Genomic DNA, 25996 nt, shown 5'->3' on the forward strand with positions numbered 1-25996 from the left:
TATAATAAGTTTTCTTTTTAAAAATAAACCTATTTAAAATGAAATCGGAATTTAACACAAAATATGTTAAGGCCTAAACTGATAATCTCTTAAAACATTTAAGTAAAAAATATGCTGAATCCATGAACCTCTATTAAAAACTCAGAATTAAAGGCTGCTTTCCTATATAAAGAAAGAATCAGGTGGAAAACATTTAACTTTTGAGGTCAAGCTTTATAAATATAGCACAATAGGTCAGCCTAAGTAATTTAGGAGACTCTCTCATTTTCAGGAGACTTAGACAAGACTTTCACTTAGGCATATTTGAAAATTTTCTCAGGCTGACCTGAAATAATCAGTTTAATTGACTACAGTTAATTCCTCTATTCCTTTAATAAATACTTTAGTTGTAAATTTGAAACATGTTTTGGATACATAAACTTCTCTTATCAAAGTATTTAAGGTTGCGCTGTTTAATAAAAATAAGTTTTGTATACTGTTGTGTGTTTGATTAAATTCCAGTTACAATCCTAATGCAGCTTGACACAAAACACGAAAAAGGCAGTAGTCCTAGGGCTTGTCTATACTTACGCGCTGGTTCGGCGGCAGGCAATCGAACTTCTGGGTTCAATTTATCTCATCTTGTCTGGACGCGATAAATCGAACCCAGAAGTGCTCCCCGTCGACTCCGGTAATCCTGCTCGGCGCGAGGAGTACGCGGAGTCGACAGGGGAGCCTGCCTGCCGCGTCTGGACCGTGGTAAGTTCGAACTAAGGTACGTCGACTTCAGCTACGTTATTCACGAAGCTGAAGTTGCGTACCTTAGTTCGAATTGGGGGATTAGTGTAGATCAGGCCCTAGGTTGGAGACAGCAGAAGGAAGTTAGTATGCTGTAGTATGGCATAATGATCAGAAGATCTGAATAGTACACTACTACATACTAGATTAATTCAATCCTCACCCCTTACTCATTCAGCGCTATTATCCTGACAATGAACCCCCAAGATCTTGGTATACTAAGGGCTCGTCTATACTACCCGGAGGATCGGCGGGCAGCAATCGCTCCACCAGGGGTCGATTTATCACGTCTAGTATAGATGCGATAAATCAACCACCGAGTGCACTCCCGTCGACTCCGGTACTCCACCGGAGTGAGAGGCGCAGGTGGAGTAGACAGGAGAGCAACTCACCGCAGTGAAGACACCGCGGTGAGTAGATCTAAGTACGTCGACTTCATTCACGTAGCTGAAGTTGTGTGACTTAGATCGATTCCCCCACACACACACACCCCTCATGTAGACCAGGCCTAAGTTGCACAAGCCGTAACTCTCATTAAAACCAAAATAACTTACTTGTCCCTATGCAACATTTTGAAGTTTACTATAAGCACCATTCTTTGGCAACAGAAACTTAGTTCTATTTGAAGTATTTTTAAAATAAAGAGGAACAAAAGACCACCTGTTGTGCCATGTGAACAGATTTTATAACACACATACCTACCCCACCCCCAAATTAGAGAAATATAGATTTAACTCTCAGTAGAATATTACTGCTAGGCAGAATAACTACTTACATTGTTTCAGATTTAGAATCATGGCTTTTTCCTGCTGTACTTTCCTTTTCATCCGGTTTATATAAATCACATACTTCATTGTTCTATGTGGAAACAAAGTAATATTTAGAATTCCTGATTCCTGCAATAGTGAAGAAACTCTTGCTACAAGACCGTTAAATATTGGTGTCAAATGAAAGTGAAAACAAGGCTTCTCTTTCATCTTTCAGTTAAATCAAATGAGTGAGATTCTAGTACCAATTTTAACTATGTTGGCTGTAGGCTTTAAATAATCTTTCCACCAGAGATCACTAGGCATTATTGCAAAAAGCAAGAATGATAAAGGGAATTATTCTTGATCAACAGATATAGCAAAATATAAAATCTACCTATTATATAAGAACAAAAGCATTTCTGCTACATAAAATTATTTTTCTCCTTTTATCTACAGTTGTTTCATCACATAAATATCCTCAAAGGGGTGTATTTCCTATACTGAATGGTTTGGCATTTTCAGATTGCAAAGGAGATTCATTATGCATCAAATTAAATTCACTTAACCACAGCACATGTAATCTACAACGTAAAAACATTACTGATCGTAACATAAGCATTCTGATTGTGATGACTTGAGACTCCAGGCTTTTCTTAAGGCTGTCCTTCCTGTTACAATAGCAATATATTGTCATAGCTAGTTGGCCTGAAAACCAGGGCCGGCTCCAGGCACCAGCCCTCCAAGCATGTGCTTGGGGCGGCACCTAGAGGGGGCGGCGCTCACCCGGGGAGAGCGGGGCCGTGGCCGGGCTTGGCGCCCTCCCCTGCTGCGCTCCCCGCCGGGGGACCGGGGGAGGCTTTTTTGCCTGGGGCGGCAAAAAAGCCAGAGCCGGCCCTGCTGAAAACATATCTGCTTAGTTCTGGTTTGTAGGCAGGACTGAGGCACATTACAGAGTCTAGGCTATTCTGTCCACTTCAACTCTTCTGAGGCAGAAGAGTGTTGTATTTCTTCCTACTCAAGGAATTCAAGGTGCTTCACAAAGATTAGAATTAGCCAACCTCCCAGTACAAATGGGGAAGTTTACTTATTTTTTAAATATAAATGAATGGTGAAATTGAGGGTCAAGAGTTTAAGCGACTTCCCCAAGGTAGCATAGGAAGTATCTCCTGACCCCTCCCAGGCTTCCGCCACAAGACCATTATTTGTCTTAGAACGATTAAAATATTAAAGGACTCCTTCAGACAGGCATTCCTAGTTATTCTAGCAAGCACATGGTACCAAGTCCCTGCAGGACTGGGCTCCAAGACAACGGAAAACATTGAATTTTAATAGTGGAATTTTCTCCTTCATAGTCTTTGTTTTGGAAAGCTAATGAACAGTTTAAACAGCACCTTTAAATTTTTGCACTATGAGATAAACCCAATCCAAACATGATATTCCTTGAATCACTTTGGTCTACTAAAATAAAACCAATAAAAATAATTTATCCCACTGACTGGCAACTAATTTAACTTCTGGTGATATTTCTAGGTTTAATGACTTTGTGTGCTGAGCTGTATATGAGTATGTTATGAGATATTTATCAAAGAAATCTTTATTTTATGTGAATGCTACTAGTAATGTGAGAAGGATTACTGGAGACCAAAAAGATCCATAACAACAAAAGGTACCTTTGCTTCACTGGTCTCTTCACCATTTCCTTTTTCATTTCTGGTACCTGAAGCTTGAGATTTTGAAGGTTGCCAATCCTGTGACCCAGAGATGATATCTGGAGTTTCTGGTTCAGAAGATTCAGTTTCTATTAATCCAGCACTAGTATCTTGAAAGCTGAAAATAAGGCATTCAGAGAAAATGTAACATCAGTACTTTTTCCACACACAAGTTAATCAGGGCTGCAGGATCAAATTGCACTATGGAGTTATTAAATATACAGTGCTATCACTGTGCATTTGCCCAACCGGACAATGTGCAGAAATTTTAAGCATTCTATTGAACCTGCCAAATTTTATGACTGCCAACTTCATTCTCTTCGTCTATATAAAAGTTCTTGCAACCAAATACAGAAGCTCTGAAAAGCTTTGGTTTAATCTTAATAAAATGTCTTTTAAGCACTACAGATGAAGAATTATTTTAAAAGCAAAAAAGCTTTTGAATATTCTGAATTGGCTACAGGAACTCTCTCATTTTATGGAGAAAATCTAATATGGAACAGAGAATATCAAGAAGAGCTTCATCAACACAATGAAGTTGTACTTCAACCCAGAGACTTATTAAAAGTGTTATAGTTCTCCCACAAATATCTCATCATTTACAAAACATCAAAAATATCTGTGTAACGGTGATAAGAAAATCTCCTTAGTAAACATGGAAATTAGTGACACAAAGTGAAGTGCTATATACTGAAAAAAAGTTTCTCAAAGTTCATGACCAAAAACAATTGCATCTTTGCAGAAAACCTGGTTATGTTTCAACTCAGTATGAAACTAAGTATAGTTTTGTTTCCCCACAAGTGTTACAGAAGACACATTTTATAGTAAAAAGTGTACAGAACCCGCCCCTTCTCCCCACACCCGCCACAAAGTACAGTAGTAATGTTACTAAGCTCTATTTTCGTGGTACCATCACATTTTTCTTAAAGCTTTAGGGAAAGGTTTGGAATAAGTCACTGGTCTTGACGTACATCCCAAAAATGAGAGAAATTTTGGATTTAAAAAATCACTAAATGGGGGTTTAGCATTAATTTGTATTAAGTTAAGAGGAGGCTTTCAGGGGAAGGATCATGTTGCAGGTATAAAATTAAAGCAAGTGAGTCCACCACCCTTGAGGGCAAAGCTTGACAACACATGGAAACCAAAGATCCTGTCCATCTTCACCAATGAATGTGATGGTAACAAAACAAAACTAATTTTAAAAATCAAACCATTTCTTGCTGTGTTTGTAGCAAAAGTTACCTGGCTAAATTGAGATCATTTTCTTCTGTTTTATCATTCGGTTGTAAGCAGGAATGTGATTCTTGCTCCACCAGGACAGGAGTCTCATCCACATTTTCTTGATTAAGAACATCCAGTTCCTCCCCACATTCAGTACGATTAGCACTGTTCATACCAGACACTGCATTTTTTTCTGTTAGCAAATTGTTAAGTGTTTAATATGTATTTCCAGAAAATGCCTGGTAATGTTAGGTACAGATTCCAAAACATCCACAAGAGAAAACACCAATACACACAACAAAAATAGGGCTTCAATTTTAGAAGTTATTTTGAGAACCAATTTGAGACACCCGAGAGGGACCTGAATTTCAGAAAAATCTAGCATTTAAAGTGTTTCTGACTGGGAACCTCAAAAATTAAGGCAACCAAAAAAAAAAAATCATTTCACTATGAAAGTTCAGACTTATGGGTACAGATAGCTAAAGTTTGAAACTTTGGGCTAAATTCAGATTTGTTGCTACAATCAGGAAAAAGAAAGTCACTTTCTTCCAACTGAGTAAAATTTGAAGTCTACAAAGAAAACAATATTGCGTTTGGAGATTTTGTTTTTAAATAATGGTTGCGTAATTGAACAGATGTCACTTGTCCATTACCAAAAATGACGCTACCTTTTCCATGACAAGTTGTAGGCTTATGTAATTATAAAGGTTATACTGTAATTTATAGTAAATTGAAAAGGAATTCAGGTTAAAATTTTAAACATTTTCTTTACCTACATTAATCAACAGTCAAAGAGGTTTAAAAAAAATTAGATTTAATTTACTGGTTTGCACCCCATTCAGTTTGGAACTTCTAGGCAGTTTCACCATCCAATTTTCACATAATAATGCTGCAAAGTTTTAAACACTTCTAAGGAAAATTTCTACATCTCAACAAAAACTAGGTTGATTTTTTAAAAATAAAATATTTTAATGGGGGCTGTTTGAAGATGTGTTTAAAATTTTTTAGATTTGGGGCCAAAACTACCTGACAGTGCCCTTTAAAATGAAACAGGACATAAAATTTTCACCAAAAGGTTTATGAATTCATGATATATTTTTCCCAACTACATTTTCGAGGGTGATCCATACTGTTTATTAACATAGCTGAGATCTCACCTGTGCGACCACAGTGGTTTAAACCAAACAATATTCCATAATAGATTGGATTGCTGTAATGTGATATCAGAAGTTATATCTAAAGACCACCATGAAACGTCAGGTAGTCCAGAAAGTGGTAGCGCTCTTGATTAGAGGTGCTTCATAAATTATGTCTGTGCTTCAAGGTCTGCAATGAAAGATCCAATTTGTTTCCATATGTCATTCAATCTGTTTTCACTTCAAAACCTTAAATGGTTTGGAGTCCTGGGTACCAAAGAGATGAACTCTCTCCATATGAAGTAAATGGCACTTGATATTAACCAAGGTACTGAAGCTAAGCGCCTTCCTGTTTAAAAAGAGAGGGGACTGGCTGCCAGGCATTTTTTGAGAAATGAGCTTTAGTTGAGGGCTTTTCTCCCCCAATGGTCTGTTGATCTTCAGAGCACACTGCAAAGACTGTGTATTCTCCCAGGCTTCCGAGGAGGAGGTGGATTAAAGAGGGTACAGGTAAACTAAGAGAGGATGGTAATTGTTAGACTCAAGTTGAATGAAAACAATTACCATCCTTTCCGAACCAACAATAGTACCTACATGTTATTTTTTATACCATACAAAGGCCCAAAGAGAACACATCAAGTACTTCTATAGGCTAAAATTTGAGGCTTATAATCCGACAGGGTAGCTAACGCACAACAAACTGGAACAATGCCAACAGCAGAAGGATGGATTATGGTTAAGCATTTTAATCTTACTTTTATTGCTGGATTTCCCCCCCTTAGCTGGTTTTGTGGGGGCAGCTCCCTCTTCAGCCAGATTCTCCACTTCCAGTTCAGAATCATCTTTTTTCTTCTTTTTCCTCTTCTTCTTGGTTGTCACTGGCTCCAATATAATCTGTTCTTCTGTCTGTTCAGAGACACTCAGAGATTCTTCATTCTCCTTCTCAGCTGTCCCAGCATCCACTTCTGTTTCTGCATCAGAAATTCTGATACCCTGAGGATCTTCCAGGTCATTATCTGCTTCTTCACTGACTTTAGCTATCAAAGACAGTACAGTTCCAGGTAAATACTAGCATTATAAACTAGGAATCTCAAAGGTCTTTCCATTATCAATGTCTGGTGCATTCATCTATCCATGGCAATATGCTGTCAGATATAGCAATAGAGTCCTAAAGAAATGTTTTGGCAAACAACCAAGCAGAAGCAATCAAGTCTCAGCACCAGTTAACTGATGCTGCAACACACATTTGGGGGACAGTCCTTGAATCTGAAACTGTTAAAAATGTCATTCTGTACTCAATGCACATCGCTTTGTCCTTGTGGTTTTTAAGTTGGGTAGTTACACTGACTTTACTACAACATGAAAAGTAGATACATCTCTAACCCCGATATAACATGAATTCAGATATAATGTGGTAAAACAGTGCTCCAGGGGGCAGGGCTGCGCGTTCCAGCGGATCAAAGCAAGTTTGATATAACGCGGTTTTACCTATAACGCAGTAAAAATTTTTGGCTCCGAAGGACAGCATTATATTGGGGTAGAGGTGTACTTGTCTTCCTGGGGAAAAAAATCCTACTATCGTGGGTAGAGCTTAATTTGTGGCTACATATGGCATATTATGCTATGGTAGTTCAAATAATTTATCTAATTACTTTTACTATATACTACAGTACTCAGAAGTATTAGGAACCTAAACTTTATAGGCAGATTGTTTTCTGGTTTTGGGAAATAGCTTCTAAAAATGACAATTACTTTTTTCTTTTTAAAACATTCTGAAATACCAATAGTCAATCACTGCAAAAATATTGATTTGTATACAGTGCTAAACACCATGAGTAACTGTTTTTACTTTTGGCACCTTAGAGACTAACAAATTTGAGCATAAGTTTTCGTGGGCTACAGCCCACTACGAAAGCTTATACTCAAATAAATTTGTTAGTCTCTAAGGTGCCACAAGTACTCCTGTTCTTTTTGCAGATTAGACTAACACGGCTGCTACTCTGAATCCCGTTTTTACTTTGCATTTTAATATTTTTACACTAATTTTTGCCATTCCCCTCCCCACCAGTATAAGTGACAAATCCAAAGTGCAACACAAGAGTAAAGAAACATGCCTTTTATACTACATTAAGTACAAAATAGGTTTATTTTTTAGCCCACAACTAAAAACTTAACATTTTACATGTGGTGTGAAATCCACCAGGTAGGAAAAGACAGCATGATTTCCATTAACTCATATTCATAATCTTATCTAGTAATTTCAGGCAAGTAAATTTCTAAAGACAACAATGGTCTTTAAGAATTACTTTTTTTGGCTGCTACTTCCTAGACAGTCTCACCTTTGTAAAAACTTTTCACATATTGTTCTCAATGCCATTTTTCCTGAAACAGCTTTTGACAGTTCAGAGAGTCACAAAATTACATTTAAAAACTATAAATAGTTTTACACTACTGCTAAAGGAAAACATGCATAAAAATTAATGAAATTCTTTTCACAAGCACTGAAGTACTTTATAAAAAATTAAAAGATTAAGAGTAACAAGAAAATAAATCTTACGCTATATTTTAAACTGAGGAAGTGAGCCAGCTATATGAATCTCACTAAAGAGAATTATACTTGCAAATTTATAGTGGGTGAGGGCAAGTCAAAACTATAGCAACATGAGAAATTGGATCTAGAGAAATCAAAATCACCTAAATAAGAGTGTATCAATATGAAGGGCTTTCAATGCCTGTGGCAAAGCCTTAAAGTGAATTTGTGAGCACCCTATGAAGATATTTATTAACAGATCAAGTTGAAATACTCCAGAACAGAAATACAAGATTCCAAACCAACTGTAACCTGGATAAGGAGTACAATTTTATTTCATACAAGATACCTCTCTAGAAATTGGCTAATACTATCCTCTAAATGAGCAAATTAAGAACTGAAAAAAGTCCTTTTAGGAATCCAATGATGTCACCCAAGTCTCCCATTGCCTGAAAGAAATCTGTTCAGAACAGTGAAGTATGACATTTCTTAGAGGATTTTTTTTCTTGTTCAATGACCCAATAGTGAAGCACTAGAACAGTATTGTTCCATATTACTATCTTGAACAGAAAAATTTAAATTAAGTACCTTTTTGCTTTTTCCGAGATTTGTGTGGCTTCTTCTCTTTTGAACTTTGTCTTTTAGTAGCTTTTTGCTTTCTCTTTTTCTCATCTGCCAGTACCTCCTCAAGCAACTGGGCAAAGAATTCAAAGTCAAATGGTCGCTTTTCCTCTGTCCAATTAAAAGAGTGAAATATAAAAGGTAATATTTCACAGTTAATAAAGTTATTCAAGCTTCTGCTTTCTTAAAACAAATAGTTCATTTATGATTTCCATGCCCAACCACCACTTTCCATACTGCACGTTTAATGACTAGTCAGTTTATTTTTATGTAAGAGGCACTGAAAGCTTGCAGAGACCAGAGGTAACATATTAGGCGTGTAGAAGTTTAGTTTTAAAACAAAGGTTGTGACGTGAGCTGTGCAGACATGCTATATCACCATGGGAAAGCTCTCCCAGCAATAAAAAACGAACCCCGAACAAGCAGTGGTAGCTTTATCGCCGGGAGTGCAGCTCCTGGCAATAAAGAGCTATCTATACTAGCACTTTTCAGCGCTAAAACTTTTGTCACTCAAGGGTGTGTTTTTTCATACCCCTGAACGACTAAAGTTTTAGTGCTGAAAGAGGCAGTGTAGACACAGCTTAAGAGAGAGTTTCACATAATCGCTTGGAAAATTCTGAAAAAACAACAAATATTCAGGTTGCATCACAATATCAAATTATGAACCACTGTGCTAAATGAAGTAGACCCTGACATTTCATGAAAGTAACAATAGTACCTATACAGCACTTGTCATTCAAGATTCTCAGAGTGCTCTACAATTAGTAACTAATGGATCCTACATGTGAGATAGTTAAATATTACTTCCCATTTCACAGAAAGACTCTGAGGCACAGAGAAAGTATATGCTTAGCCCAAATTAGACACCAAATCAACAACAGAGCTGTGACTAAAAGCTAAAAATTTTACTTTCAGTCTTGTACTTTAACCACTACATTAACCTCTAAATGTTAAGTATTACAAACAAACACCCTGTTGTAGAATTAATTGATTGGATCAAACAAACTAAAGCAAAAAAAATTACATATTCATAACTAAATTTTTCTGATTAGGTGTTAAGTAAAAACTTACTGAACGCTTTATCTATCCTCCATCCATTTGCTTTTTCCTCACGTTTAAACTTGTTCTGAAAAAATGTATATTGTAAATTATATTAATCCTTCTCCACTAAGCAAATGTTACAGTACTACAGATATAAAAGGTAGCAAATTAGGATAAAATACTCCTTTAGTTAGTGAAAACATTGCCCACAAGGACATAAAGTTGTTACTACACCTCTACCCCGATATAACGCTGTCCTCGGGAGCCAAAAAATCTTAACGTGTTATAGGTGAAACTGCATTATATCGAACTTGCTTTGATCTGCCAGAGTGCGCAGCCCCGCCCCCCCCGGAGCACTGCTTTACTGCGTTATATCTGAATTAGTGTTATATCGGGGTAGAGGTGTAACACACTGGTTTGAGTTACAAATGTATCTACTTCAAATTGGGAAGTTTAACTAATTTGTATCAGATCAAGAAGCACCTTATCCATTTCAGACATATTACTCTGGATATTAACTACATTCTGAAAATGTACTGTTACCACAAACTTTACCCCCGAACCATATACCATCAAAAGTTATTAATACTAAAATACTGTTTAAACAGCATGCAAGAGGTTGAGAACAAAAGTAAATGCTGACAATTGCACTGGTAATATCATTCTCTGCTTTACTTACCTTAATCTCTGTTCTTGCTCTGTGAGGAAACAGCTGACCAATGAGAGAGAAGTCTGTTCCTACCATGCTAATAGCTAAGAAGAACATGTCAGTTTCTGTAACAAAAATAGACATACACAAGTAAGTATTGAATGTCATCATCCTTTTTACTACATGAACCAAAATCTTTACATTTAAGAGTAAAAAAAATATGTATACCCAATATATTCAGACAGAGCTAAATTCCAAACCAGACCATTATTCCAGTTCATAGTTTCACAGAGTTTAAGGCCATAAGGGATCATCTGAACTTCTGTAAACCACAGGCCGTTACATTTCACCCAACTACCCCTGTATTCAAAGTAATTTTTATTTGAGTTTGTTTTATTTTATACTTTTTCTGCTCATCACATTGTAAAGCATCTTGATACTACTGAGGAATGCTGAATAAATGTTTCTCTGGGTACTTACGGCATCAGTGTAGCTTCTGAGCATCTAGCAACATGGAAAACATATCAAGCTAATTACTATAAGTGAATATATATCCAATAAGCTTGAAATTATTCTGATTCCCCACCCTTCACAGTGGAATACACTAAATAACAGCATGCCTCCTGAAAAATATTTTCCTCATGTCATGACTTAAGAAGAAGGGAGAGGTGATTCAGGTACTACTAACACTATTCACTCCAGTGAAGAGCAGTTTGGAGAAGATTTCTTCTCTAAAACTTAAACAATGTAATTTTGTCAAAAAGTAAGCTATTAAGTCAGGAAGATAAACACTGAAGTAATTAAAAATGATCATCATGTATCAGGAATAAAGTTCATGTTCTAAGAGCTTACTCAAAATAAGTTGCTTCTGTGGTTATCAAGCGCTTCACATTCACACCAGCTTTTAACCACCTGGAAAATCAATTCCCTCTATACTATGCCTTTGTGAACAGTATACTTTGAAGTTAAATAATGCATGTTCTAAACCAATAATTTAGCTTCTGCAGATCATACCATTTTTTGACTATGGGTATGTCTACACTACGGGATTAATCCGAATTTATATAATTCGAATTTGGGAAACAGATTGTATAAAGTCGAATGTATGCGGCCACACTAAGCACATTAATTTGGCGGTGTGCGTCCATGTACCGGGGCTAGCTTCGATTTCCGGAGTGTTGCACTGTGGGTAGCTATCCCATAGCTATCCCATAGTTCCCGCAGTCTCCTCCGCCCATTGGAATTCTGGGTTGAGATCCCAATGCCTGATGGGGCCAAAAACATTGTCGTGGGTGGTTCTGGGTATATCCTTCCCCCATCTCCAGGAAGCAACGGCAGACAACGGCGTTTCGCGCCTTTTTCCTGGGTGAACAGTGCAGACGCCATACCACGGCAAGCCTGGAGCCCGCTCAGCTCAAGACAGCGGTCATGAACTTTGTAAATACCTCGCGCCTTATCGTGCAGTTTATGCTGAACAAGAACCTGGAAAACCAGGCGGCGAGGAGCAGGCTACGGCAGCACGGCGACGAGAGTGATGAGGATATGGACATGGAATTCTATTGAACCCCGGGACCCGGTGATTTGGAGATCATGCTGTTAATGGGGCAGGTTATAGCCGTGGAACGCCGATTCTGGGCCCGGGAAACAAGCACAAACTGGTGGGACCACATAGTGTTGCAGGTGTGGGACGATTCCAAGTGGCGGCGAAACTTTCGCATGCGTAAGGGCACTTTCTTGGAACTTTGTGACTTGCTTTCCCCCGCCCTGAAGCGCCAGAATACCAAGATGAGAGCAGCCCTCACAGTTGAGAAGCGAGTGGCAATAGCCCTGTGGAAGCTTGCAACGCCAGACAGCTACCGGTCAGTCGGGAATCAATTTGGAGTGGGCAAATCTACTGTGGGAGCTGGTGTGATGCAAGTAGCCAAAGCAATCACTCAGGTGCTGCTACGAAAGCTAGTGACTCTGGGAGATGTGTAGGTCATAGTGAATGGCTTTGTTGCAATGGGATTCCCTAACTGTGGTGGGGCAATAGATGGAACCCACATCCCTATCTTGGCACCGGAGCACCAGGGTACCCAGTACATAAACCGCAAGGGGTACTTTTCAATGGTGCTGCAAGCACTTGTGGATCACAAGGGACATTTCACCAACATCAACGTGGGCTGGCCGGGAAGGGTTCATGACACTCGCATCTTCAGGAACACTACTCTGTTTAAAGGGCTGCAGCAAGGGACTTACTTCCCGGACCAGAAAATAACTGTTGGGGATGTTGAAATGCCAATAGTTATTCTTGGGGACCCAGCCTACCCCTTAATGCCATGGCTCATGAAGCCATACACAGGCAGCCTGGACAGGAGTCAGGAGCTGTTTAACTACAGGCTGAGCAAGTGCAGAATGGTGGTAGAATGTGCATTTGGCCGTTTAAAAGGTCGCTGGCGATCGCTACTGACTCGCTCTGACCTCAGCCAAAGAAATCTCCCCATTGTTATTTCTGCTTGCTGTGTGCTCCACAATCTCTGTGAAAGTAAAGGGGAGAACTTTATGGCAGGGTGGGAGGCTGAGGCAAATCGCCTGGCTGCTGATTACGCGCAGCCAGACACCAGGGCGATTAGAAGAGCACACCAGGAAGCGCTGTGCATCAGAGAAGCTTTGAAAACCAGTTTCATGACTGGCCAGGCTACAGTGTGAAATTTCTGTTTGTTTCTCCTTCATGAAAACCCGCCCCCTTTATTGACTCATTCATTCTCTGTAAGGAACCCACCCTCCCCGTTCCCCCAGCTTTCTTTCAAAGGAAATAAAGTCACTATCGTTTAAAAATCATGTATTCTTTATTAAGTGATTATGAACATAGGGAGAGAACCAACAAGGTAATCTGGGTGAGGTTTGGGAGGAGGATAGGAGGGAAGTAAAAGGCCATTGAACAAATCCAATATAATGACAGCCTTTTGGTTGGGCGGTCCACTGGGGTGGAGTGGAAGGGTGCACGGAGCCTCCCCCCCCCACCGCGTTCTAACACGTCTGGGTGAGGAGGATATGGAACATGGTGAGGGGGGAGGGAGGTTATACAGCTGCTGCAGCGGCACTCTGTCATCCTGCTGCCGTTCCTGAAGCTCCACCAGACGCCGGAGCATGTCCGTTTGCTCACGCAGCAGCCCCAGCGTTGCAGCCTGCCACCTCTCATCTCGAGCATCCCTCATCACCTCACGTTCACTGGCATCTTTCCTAAATTTACATACAGTGTCCTTCCACTCATTCAAATGAGCTCTTTGATTGCGGGTGCATTCCATTATTTCCGTGAACATGTCGTCTCGCGTCCTCTTTCTACGCCGCCTTATCTGAGATAGCCTTCGGGACGGAGGAGGGAGGCTTGAAAAATTTGCAGCTGCTGGAGGGAGGGTTGAAAAAAAAGGAGAGAATTTTTTAAAATGATACATTTTACAGAACAATGCTTATGCTCTTTCATAGTGAAAAACAATATTCACATTACATAGCACATGTGATTTCAGTACAAGGTCGCATTTTCCATCTTAATATTGAGTGCCTGTGGCTTTGGTGCTAGAGATCACAGACGCAGGTCCGGGCAACAGAATTCAGCTTGCATGCAGCCATGGTAAGCCATTGTCTTTCGGCTTCTGCGCCCTCCTTTCCCACATAGGAAGCAAAGCCCGTTGACTGCTGCGGTTTTCCTGTTAACCTTCAGCAGCAGAAAACAAACTAACCCCCCCCCCATTTCCATACTGATTTTACAGAGATGATTTTTACCCTTTTCTTTAATTAAAAGCCTTCTTTTTAAGAACCTGATTGATTTTTCCTTGTTTTAAGATCCAAGGGGTTTGGATCTGTATTCACCAGGGAATTGGTGAAGGTCTCTCAAGGCTATCCAGGGAAGGGAATTAGCTTTGGGATGGTGGCAGTGGGCCAGAGCTAAGCTGGTAGTTAAGCTTAGAAGTTTTCATGCAGGCCCCCACATTTGTACCCTAAAGTTCAAAGTGGGGATACAGCCTTGATACCTGGGGGAGCAAACAGCTGTGCATATCTCTTTATGCAGGGTAAAACGGATTTATCTGGGTTTAGACCCCGTTGGGAGTTGGGCATCTGAGTGCTAAAGACAAGCACACTACTGTGAGCGGTTTTCAGGTAAACCTGCAGCTTTGGGACAAGTGATTCAGACCCTGGGTCCGTGATTTTATCCCGATTCTCTGGGATGATCGCTTTATCCCTCCCCCCACCACGTGGCTGGTAACAGGGAAGATCCCTGTTAGCCAAACGCGAAAAGCTCAGGGCCAATTCCCTCCCCTGCGCTTGGCTAACTGCAGGGAAGGATTTCTTTTCAGCAACAGGCAAACAGCCCAGTAGGAATGGCCACCTCTGTCCCCTTAATTAAGCCCCCGAATTTCAACCAGGTTACCATGAGCGATATCACTCTCCTGAGGATTACACAGCAAGATAAAGAACGGATGTTGCTTGAATGCCAGCAAACACTGGGACCATACGCTGCCAGGCTTTGTCAGGCAATGATACCAGATTACTTGCTGCAAGCATGGCATGGTCAAGTGTCCTACCATGGAGGACGGAATAAGGCTGCACTGCCCAGAAACCTTGTGGCAAGGCTTTTGGAGTATCTCCAGGAGAGCTTCATGGAGATGTCCCTGGAGGATTTCCGCTCCATCCCCAGACACGTTAACAGACTTTTCCAGTAGCTGTACTGGCCACGAATGCATCCCAAGACCTCAGGGCAAAGTAATCATTAAAAAACGCTTGCTTTTAAAACAAGTTTTATATTTTAAAAGGTAAACTCACCTGAGGTCCCTTCCATGGGGTCATGGTCTTGGATACTGGCTTGGGAGGGTACTTCAGTCAGGCTGAGAAAAAGATCCTGGCTGTTGGGGAGAACGGAATGCTGGGTGCTCTCTGCAAGCTCGTCCTCCTCCTCCTCTTCCCCATCTGCAGAATCCTCAGGTGTAGCTGATGAGACCATCCCTGACCCGGAATCCACGGTCACAGGTGGGGTAGTGGTGGCGGCCCCCCCTAGAATTGCATGCAGCTCGGCGTAGAAGCGGTATGTCCGCGGCTCTGACCCGGAGCGACCATTTGCCTCCTTTGTTTTTTGATAGGCTTGTCTGAGCTCCTTGACTTTCACGCGGCACTGATCTGAGTCCCTATTGTGGCCTCTCTCCATCATGCCCTTGGAGATTTTTTCAAAAGTTTTGGCATTCCGTCTTTTCGAACTAAGTTCTGCTAGCACTGAATCCTCTCCCCATATAGCGATCAGATCCAGTACCTCCCGTACGGTCCATGCTGGTGCTCTTTTTCGATTATCGGCCTGCAAGGTTACCTGTGCTGATGAGCTGAGCTATCTGTGGTCACCTGTGCTCTCCACGCTGGACAAACAGGAAATGAAATTCAAATTTTCCTGGGGCTTTTCCTGTCTACCTGGCCAGTGCATGCGAATTCAGATTGCTGTCCAGAGCGGTCACAATGGTGCACTCTGGGACAGCTCCCAGAGGCCAATACCATCAAATTGCGGCCACACTAACCCTAATTTGAATTGACAAAATCGATTTTAGCGCTACTCTGCTCGTCGGGGTGGAGTACAGAAATCGATTTTAAGAGCCCTTGAGTTCGAAATAAATGGCTCCGTTGTGTGGACGGGTGCAGGGTTAATTTGAATTAACGCTGCCAAATCCGAATCAAAGTCATAGTGTAGACCAGGCCTTTGAATAACCACTCATTAGCACATTTGTTGAAAATATTTTTCTCCTGAGGTTTAGCTTATTTTATATGTAATTACTTACAATCACTATTGAGATTTTATAGTTGTATTTTGTACACACACGGGAGTATTGATAATACTATGTTTAATTAAAAATACAGCTTTTCCCCTAACAATTTTGTTCTCTTGCATTTCACAAACATTTAGAAGTTTCCTTCATTTTCAATTAACAAGCTTATTTTTGTTTATGTCTCAGTATCAATGGAGAATTAATCCTTAGGAAATATGTTATTTTTAGAGTTCTCAGATTAAAAGAATACTAAGAATTGTTACATTTTGGGTTTAAGTTACGCTGTGTGTTACTTTCTTAAATACCTTTATTACTACTATTATATCAATTGTCAACAAAAAACAATCTAGATTTTTAAAATAAGCAAACACTAATCTCACTAATTCTGCAAAGAACACTAGATCAACATTAATTAATGAATTTTAATTCTCATCTTATTCTTTATGAATGCAACCACAAAATATAACAAAACATTGTATTTTTTAACTGCTCTTTATTTACACAGAGTAGCAGTATTCCAAAGAATTCATGAGAGAATCAGGAATGAAACTCCACAATCTTCCACCTAAAGATTTGAGAAGTGTTCTCACACACAGTGATCTCTACCACATTGTAATGCCGGCAAATAATAATGGCCAAATTCTGGTAGACATAAGCATATGTTTTGTGGGTGCAGAACACTAAGTGCACATATACACTGCAAAAAGCAGCCCGATGCACAGATTCCTCACACCATCTATTCTAAACCATGCTGGAAGGGCTGTGTGTATAACTGCTGCCGGATTAGGAAGCACACGTGATTTAATATGCAGTTTATATAACCTGGTCCCTAGTCCCATAACGACTCTCCTGTCAGAGGCACATTGGAGTGGCATTTCCACTTCTGGAGTGGCAACCAGCTTCCAGCCCATTATCTCACTGGGTGTGGGTTTCTTGAGTATGCCTATGTTCAGCACAAACTAGAATTCTGCTCATTAAGGTCCCTCTCCTACAGCTATTAAATAAGTGATTAACTTTACACATGAATAGATCCATTGAGGTCAATGGGACTACTCACATGTGTAAAGTAATATATGTATGCAAGTGTCTGCAGGATCAGGGCTTAGTCTTCTACAGATTCAAAACTTGAAACTAAAATCTACCTACCTTTATTTGACCACGGCTTGGTATAAAAACTTTTCCTAAAGCTGGAATAGGTAGTTGTGGAGCCACGCTCAAAGATCGGATCATTTTCTTCTACGACACATGACCCCTTTGTTCTTAAAACTTCTACAGTTAAACTGAAAAGAAGAAAGCAACCCAGGAATGGTCAGACATCAGAAATGTCATTGGGGCAATAAAAACCTGGAGAACCACATTTTATGTCTGTTGAGAACCTGAGAATTAAGACTCTTCCTGCCATACTGCAAGTTCACATCAATTTAACTATGTTTCACTACCATGTCAATATCTCTCTATTATATGAATTAGAGAATATTGGGAATTGATATTAACCTAGTTAAATTACATACAGTAGAACCTCAGAGTTACGAACAGCAGTCAAACAAACTGACCAGTCAACCAGACCCCTCATTTAGAACCAGAAGTACATAATCAGGCAGCAGAGACCAACAAAAAAAAAAAAAAGCAAATATAGTACAGTACTGCATTAAATGTAAACTATTAAAAAAATAAAGGGAAAGTTTAAAAAAGACTTGACAAGGTAAGGAAACTGTTTGTGCTTGTTTAATTTAAATTAAAATGGTTAAAAGCAGCATTGTTCTTCTGCAGTAAAGTTTCAAAGCTGTATTAATCAACGTTCAGTTGTAAACTTTTGAAAAAACAACCACAACGTTTTGTTCAGAGTTATGAACATTTCAGAGTTACGAACAACCTCCATTCCCAAGGGGTTCATAACTCCGAGGTTCTACTGTAATTACATTCACTCTAACATTTTAGAAATATGGAACACATATACATTAAGTAAAATGTAATGAAGAGTCCAATGTCTCAAATTTGTTTGTCCAATAGTCTTAAACTTTCCAAGAAAACTCTTTTGCAAGGTCACGTATGGGAAATTCTTCATTTCTTTTTTACTATTCCAAATTCCACTTCCAGGACATCCCTAAGCTCCCGTAATAACTCAAATCCTGACCCTGTAATGATGCATTGTGTATAGCCCTAATTTGCTATCCAACACGGAATTAAATCAGGGGTGGGCAAACTTTTTGGCCTGAGGGCGACATTGGGGTTCCAAAACTGTATGGAGGGCCGGGTAGGGAAGGCTGTGCCTCCCCAAACAGCCTGGCCCCCACCCCCTATCCACCCCAACTGCCCCCCTCAGAATCCCCGACCCATCCAACCCTCTCTGCTCCTTGTCCCCTGACCACCCCCTCCTGGGAACCCCTGCCCCTAACTGCCCCTCTCCGGACCTCACCCCAATCCCCCCTACTCCGTGTCCCCTGACTGCCCTGACCTCTATCCATGCCCCCCACACCCTGACAGGCCGCCCGGGACTTTCACGCCTATCCAACCGTCCCGTTCCCCGTCCCCAGAACCTTCGCCCCATCCAACCACTCCCTACTCTCTGTCCCCTGACTGCCCCCCGGGACCCCATGCCCCTTATCCAAACCCCCTCTCTCCGCCCCCTTACCATGCTGCTCAGAGTATCAGGACTGGCAGCCACGCCGCCCAGTCGGAGCCAGCCATGCTGCCGCGCTGTCACCCAGAGTGCTGGTGGCACGGGGGCTACAGGGGAGAAGGAACAGCAGGGGAGGTGCCAGAGGCTAGCCTCCCCAGCCAGGAGCTCAAGGGCTGGGCAGGACAGTCCTGCGGGCCACAGTTTGCCCACCTCTGAACTAAATTCTAAGGTATTATGTAAAATTATGAAGCCAGATAGTTAACTCGATTAGCAGGAGTTACATTGTTAACCACTCTGGAAACCAGATAGTAATTCATCAGACACACATAGCACAGGAGTCAGTTGCAGAATATCAGTTACCTTTCTTCATCCAGAATAATTGTACCATCTTCTGCTACTTTCACTCGAGGAACTAGAAGAGGACCATCATTCTCCTCCCGTTCCTCTGGCTCAGTCTCAGCCTCCTCATCTTCATGATCAGGAGCACGTATCTCTTCTGGTCTACAATTTTGAAAGATTAACACTTCAGCACATACACACAAGTAACATTTTCTTCTGGTCGCTACGTATCTGCTAGATTACCCCCTACATTATTCAGTCACCTAGCTAAAACCCCCACAATTTTATAGATCTTCAGATTAATGTTTTATCAGTTATATTTTGATATATGAAAATGTCAACTGGCTGGATGCATGTAAAATTAACACCAAACATGATGTTAACTGGCTGCAACAATAACTTTCCTTGAATTACAAGTACTCCCTGTCATAATAAAGATTAAAAAAACACAAATGTAACATGATCAACCTATTACCATGAATAACAAGATACTCATCACAGCTAACCTGTCTCAAGAAATCTGAGTGAACAGATTGATTTCTACATTCTGCTCCTGGACAATTTATCTAATGACTACCATTTCTCCTCCATCTTCCCGCTATCTAAAATAATTCATTTAAAACAAAGGAATAAATTTATCACAACAGTAAGTTAGGAACCAGACAAACCCTTCTGCATTACATATACATAAAATGTACTTCTTCTCCAACAAAACGCATTTTGACGTTAAGTATCAGAGACACAAAGACTTACTCTTTCATTTGGACCAGTGTAGAAGTCTTCTCGGTTTTCTTTTCTTCTGCCAGCGAAGACCTATTAATGAATATTAGAGATATGACAATATTCACTGATACATAGATTTACACTAACAGAAAAAAAAAAACACACCCCCAAAATCTGTTCTAAATCTGAAGGCAAACCATCTTTGCTAGGGCACTCTCTTTATATCATGCTAGTGCATCATCTAATTTCACAATCTGTATATACTGCTAAGTGACTTGAGCAACTTAAGGTTCTAGAAATGAATAGTTCAGGAGAATTAGTAATGGGATAGAGAACCTGTTGTCACTTCACATCACCTGACTTTACATCATCTGTCCGAATCCATTACATAATATCGTAGTACTATGCTAAAATGCAATAGGGTATTTTTAGTTCGTGCTAGCAAGATCTATATAGACCTATTACTGTGGAACTTGTTAGTGAGCATTAGAAACCATATCCATGTAGCACACACTGCTGCTCCATGAAGAGATACCATGAGTTCTTTGATCTCAGACCAGTTACCAGTGGACAGCTAACAGTGCCACTACTACCAACACAATTGGCAACAATGTTAGCAAGGCAAGCAGAAATGCCAAACTTCCAATGGACACAGAAAATGAACTACCTACCCTACTACTCCTAAAGCTAGTCCTTCCAGGTAGGGATTATATTGCCAGAGGTTTGACACATTATTTTTGTGCCTTGTTCCACACTACACATGATTAAGGATACAATTTAGTCATGGAGGTCATGGATTCTGTGACTTCACTGGACCGCCACGACTTCGGCTTAGCTGTCAGCAGCGCGGCCGGAGGCGTGCACCCCACTCCGTCCCCCACGGCCGGAGCCAGGGCAGTGTGCCCAACCCCTTCGGCTTCAACAGATTCCAGAGGCATTGTTGCATGTACCCACCCCACGGCTTCAGCAGGGTTTGGAGCTGGGAGCTGTGCCCCCACGATGGTGGGGCTAGAGCTGTTAGTCCCCACAATGGGAATCCAGGTGTCATTCCTTCCCCTCCTCGCCCAGCCCTCTTTCCCCCCCATTATTTTTAGTAAAGGATATGGACAGATCAGGGCTCCCATAAATTTTTGTTCATTGCTCACGACTTGTATGTGACTTTTACTAAAAATAACCATGACAAAATCTTAACCTTACTTATGATAAGTTGATAGCATACGGTCACTACCCTCTCAAGACACACCTCCGCCATGATGCCTATTAAAAAAGTCAGCCAACTTACGATGGCTACATTGAAGAGCAGCTAATATTTAATCTACAATTGGGAAAAATTCAAGTGTATGTTCATGTATACACAGATTTGATTATATCATACTTCACTTATTACTTGTCTATATACATTGAAATACTTCAGGGTATGGACTGTGTCTCCATATGTTTGTACAGAACTTAACATGAGACTCTAATCCCAATTGCAATACAAATACCAAGTAATAGTGATACAGCATTCAGAAGCTTACACTGCCACTGTCCATGCTTTACCTGTTCTATGGATAAACAGGACTTCCATATCCAGGGCTGTCAATATAATACATTTCACAAGGATTAAAATTAGTATACACAGACAAAAACAATTTACTGTTAAGAGAACTGTACTTACTTCATAGGATTGTTTTCTGGCAGGTAGTATATCAAGTCTCTCATAGTCATTTTGGAATGATCTGGTGGAGTTTTCCCTTCAATTACTGTTGGTCTATTTTTCCATCTTTTCTACATACCAAAGATACGTTTATTTAGCTTTTTCTTTACTCACACACTATATAAAAATAAATATTTATTTTTATATGTGCCTGGCCTAATTTTTCTCTAACATTATAGTAGCTTTTTGATTTTTACAGTGTACATTTTTCTCAAAGACATCATCAACCTTAATTGATCTGGGTTTTCAAGAGACCTCAATGCTCTGTGTGGGTATGAATGTGTAGACCCAGAAGCCAAGACACACTGGATGCATGGTCTAGTATCAGAGCTAAAAGGACTGAGGTGTGTCAAACCAAGGAGCGTGAGACACTTTAGATATTTTATCTTTGCCTAATTCAAAATAAAACAAATAGTGAACTTGCACAGGATTGCAACTGTTGGGTTTTCATATAAATGATGAATTCAACTTCTAAAAATGAACACCGTCAATTAAAAATAGATAAAAATAGTTTCAGACACTATGAATGCTCCTGAACTCCCTGCCATTTTGTGTGGCTTTTTTAAAAGTAGTATTATTGTTGTTGGCAGGGAGATTAAGGACCTGTTATAGTACATGAAACCACTTTTATTTTTTTTAATTGACTAATTTTCAAGTTGACTTATCCACCGAAAGGAAAGCTGCTGCCTCTTTTCCTTCTCGTATGTACCTTCTCTATTGATATATACAAATCTCTTACATTGTGCTGCTGAATTCAATTTTCATTAGAATCTCATGAGGTTTAATAGTTAAGTGTTTTAACATCCCCATAAGATTGCTCAACTATAAAATGGTGGATATTGGTTAAAAGAATAATATAGTGAAGTGAGCTGTCCAAGGTAACAGAACTGAGTCAATAACAAAGCTGAGTACAGAACACAATTGTCCCAACTCTCAGCTCCCTCACTGTATTTACCAATGATAAAAATACATAGTTAAAATAATAAGCATTCTGGCTGGCATGTTAGCAGGAGTATTATTATGTCACATAAAGGTCCACTAGTAGAATCACACCACGACCAAAAATAAATAAGTAAATCCTTTTTATACAAAAGAACACTCACTCCTGTGATAGGACAAGAGCTACTAAACCCCATCATAGGCTGCCAGCACTATGCTGCTGACATCATAGTTACCGTAGATTACATACTGGAATTGACCCACAGGGATCAGGCAAATGTTGATTCCCCTTTTTGTGTCCTCTCTGCCCAAAATTCCCAAAGCAGGACCTTACCATCCTCTCTTTCTTAAGCTCTTCTTTGAGCATCTCTCTTAACTTCTGAGCTTTGAGGATTCTTTCACGGTCTGAGCATTTTTGTTTATCTTTTGTTAGCGGGGATTTTTTATGTGGCATTTCCTCTTGTGTGGGTCTTCCTTGGGTGGGTCTCTCCTTGAGAGGGCAGAGTGTGTTCTTCTGGAGGATTTCATCATTTTTGAGAGCAGTTACACCCACATTTGGCTCTTTGCTCACTGATTTTTTAAGTGGGGAAAACTGTGGCACTTGTGGGACAGGTGTTTTCTTTTCAGGCAGTATCGGAGACTTTGGGGAGCTTTCTGTATTAATCTTCTCTGATGGATAGGATTCCTTCTGAAGTGAAGAGTTACCATTAGTAACAGACTGAGGTACTAGTTTTTGAGAAGACTTTGATACTGAACGTTGTGCAGATGGAAGTGTAACTCTGGGTTTTGCCAGATTAGGCATAGTGGATATTCGTTTTCTTCTCTGTAAAGGTGTATCTGCAGGTTTCCTAGCTTCTCCATCATCATTTGCACAACCAGTCCTTTCATCTCTGTGGAAAATTAAAACAAATATCTTACCCTGAAATCCCTTACAATGACAGTTTTGCTACTTTTAAAATTGCATTGAGGGGAGCACATCTAAAGCCTAAATATAGTACTAAAAAAAGTGTATTACTCCGAGAACCTTATTCAAGAACCCATACTTAACCAAACCAAGACATATTGAATGGTGCCTTGTAAATTACGTAAAATATTGATTCTTATATCCAAAAATCAAAATGTTAACAAGTTTTTAGCAATAGTTACTAACATTTAAGTATTCAGACTGTTTTTTGTTTTTTTAATGAAATGCTCTTTACCTTCAATCTCAACGCACACTCATAGATCACCAGATAATAAAATAGTTTATGCATAAAATTAAAATTCTATAAAAATATTTAATAAACTCAGATGTAACAACAATGTGTCAGGAAGGTGTCAGGAAAAAGGCTTAATTTAAATTCCTCTGAAGTATTTGCAACTCAAAAATTCCTCAAGTATGTGTAACTCCTTAAAACCCAGAGTGAAACTGACAAAAGTTTCACAATCTATGCTAAGTGTACAAAAAGTCAGCAGCCCTTTCCTAGGTGAGTACAGTACTATTAGTTTCTACAGGATGTCAATCTTGGTTTAAAATGAAACTAAGGTTTTAACAATTAAGGTTGCAAAGACAATATTCCCAACATGAACCTAGTGCAAACCAATGCACTGTTGTCTTCCTAACTCTGCAGGCCACCCCAGTGCCTCAACTGCTGATCATTGCTTGGTCAAGATACAGCAGAGGGGAACTGCAAAGATTTTTTTAAAAATGAGGATTGTGCTTCTTTTTTTTGGTTCTGCATGATATATAAAAAAAGCCTGGAAAGTCAGTCCCTGGTTGTAGTTTTAACTTTCAAAGTATCAGGAATGTCAAGTCTGAATAAAATAAAACCCCACAAAATGTCAGGTATATTTTTCAAGCTCTGTGGTAAAGTCATGTAGACATTTTAAAATGGACACAGTACTAAGTGACATTTAATGATTTTAATCTGGACTGTTTCTTTAATTCTAGGTGTAAATCCAAGAAAGTGTTGCCCATTCTAATTAATAGATATCCACCCAAACTTTGGTACCAAAAACAACAAAAAAAAAACCTGTTTGCTGCTGCTGTTTTTTTAATGGCACCCCTCAAATGTCAGTGTTACACAACTAGGAGTGGTATACTTTCCTTGAGTTGTGTTCTGAAGACCTCCACCATTGATTTCAATGAGAACTGTGCAAATCAAGGTAATATCTGGTCCCAAAGTGAATCATTATTATAATGTTTTTTCTTATTATTTGCTCTCGTGACCTAAGGTGTTACAGAAAACCAGATATGACAACTTCCTAGGTGCTACTGCAATAAAATAGTAGATTAATAATAATAGAAAAAGGTCTGCACTGATAAAAAAATTATTCAGTCCTAGGGAAATCAATACTAAACTTCCAAGTACTAACTTCAACCATAAATATTAAACGTATGGCCCGATCCAGAATTGTTTTCCACCTAGGAGAACCCCTGCCCCTAGGCAGGGATCAATTTATTTCAATGGAGGCTCCTCCATGTGAGGCTTATTGCAGGATTGGGGACTATAACAAAATAAGAATAATTATGTACAAAAAATACCTATATAGCCATTTATTTCTAAACCAAGGGCTGGCATTCGTTGCATTCTTGGTTATCTTAGATCTAGCAAATAGTGCCCTCTCATCCTGCAGTAATATGTACTTCGCAACTTCAAACACGGCAAACCCAAGCCAACGAGGGAACAATCCTCAGACTGGAAAAATACCTCCTGAAAAAAAGGGAGACAGGCACGGAGAAGGCATTGGACACCTGACAGCTTCCAAGCACGGTGCGTGCAGCTGCGGTGTGAGGGACAGTGCAGAGCGCAAGGGCAGGTAGGCTGCTGGCCATGATGGTAACCAGACAGCTCCCAAAGCTTTCCAGGCACCTGAGAACCGTACAGGACTGAGACCTCCAAGCAGCGCCCTCCTGGCGGTTGCTGGTCCTGCTCCCCCAGGTTGCACGGAGCTGGGGCTGCTCCTGACAGCGAGACTTGCCCAGCGGCGGCTTGGTGGGGCTAGAGCCGCGCAGAGCCCAGTACAGATCGCGAGCTGCGGGACTCACCTGTTCCCCTGCTGTCCCCCCTCTGGCTGGGGCGGGGGGTCCGGGCGGGGACCGGCAGCAGCTCCGGGAGAGGCTGTCGCGCTGGGCTGCGGCTCTTGCCTTGCCGGCAGGGAGGCAGAATCCTGGCCGCGCTGCGGCTCCGGGGCCGCCGGGGCGCTCGGGCCGCCGCCCCTACCCACGGGCCTCACATTGGGCTTCACGCTGAGCCTGGCTCGGCGGAACATGTTGCCGGGCTGCTCCCCCGTTCCCCTCGCTCAGGCGGGGGAGGAAAGAGCTCGGTCCGGCCCCTGGGAGCGGCGGGGGGGGGGTCACTCCCGCGCGGCCAAGGAAGCGCTAGAGCCGAGTGTCCCGCCTCCGGCGCCGCCGCCTCATGTCACTTGCCGCACACCGGGTTCGGGTCCCCCTCCCCGCCGTGCCCAGGGTCTGGTGCGG

General features: G+C 40.7%; 1 protein-coding gene across 3 annotated transcripts in view; it reads right to left on the reverse strand.

Moving 5' to 3' along the window:
• The window catches only part of BDP1 (B double prime 1, subunit of RNA polymerase III transcription initiation factor IIIB), a 90985-nt gene extending 64989 nt beyond the window's left edge, over positions 1–25996 (reverse strand). For 2 of the 3 annotated variants that reach the window (XM_034773648.1, XM_034773647.1), the window contains exons 1-13: positions 25565–25996; positions 22871–23426; positions 21559–21668; positions 19929–19988; positions 19197–19337; positions 17363–17496; positions 10464–10558; positions 9815–9869; positions 8711–8854; positions 6348–6629; positions 4478–4649; positions 3197–3353; positions 1553–1635 (exon numbers count right to left, since the gene is read on the reverse strand). In XM_034773648.1, the coding sequence (XP_034629539.1) occupies positions 1553–1635; positions 3197–3353; positions 4478–4649; positions 6348–6629; positions 8711–8854; positions 9815–9869; positions 10464–10558; positions 17363–17496; positions 19197–19337; positions 19929–19988; positions 21559–21668; positions 22871–23426; positions 25565–25788 (2213 nt within the window). In that variant the 5' untranslated portion in view covers positions 25789–25996. Of the gene's footprint in view, positions 1–1552; positions 1636–3196; positions 3354–4477; positions 4650–6347; positions 6630–8710; positions 8855–9814; positions 9870–10463; positions 10559–17362; positions 17497–19196; positions 19338–19928; positions 19989–21558; positions 21669–22870; positions 23427–25564 lie in introns of those variants that run through there. The other variant, XM_034773649.1, reaches the window with a different exon arrangement.

Source organism: Trachemys scripta, chromosome 6 (genome assembly GCF_013100865.1).
Source record: "Trachemys scripta elegans isolate TJP31775 chromosome 6, CAS_Tse_1.0, whole genome shotgun sequence".
NCBI classification, from domain to species: domain Eukaryota; kingdom Metazoa; phylum Chordata; order Testudines; family Emydidae; genus Trachemys; species Trachemys scripta.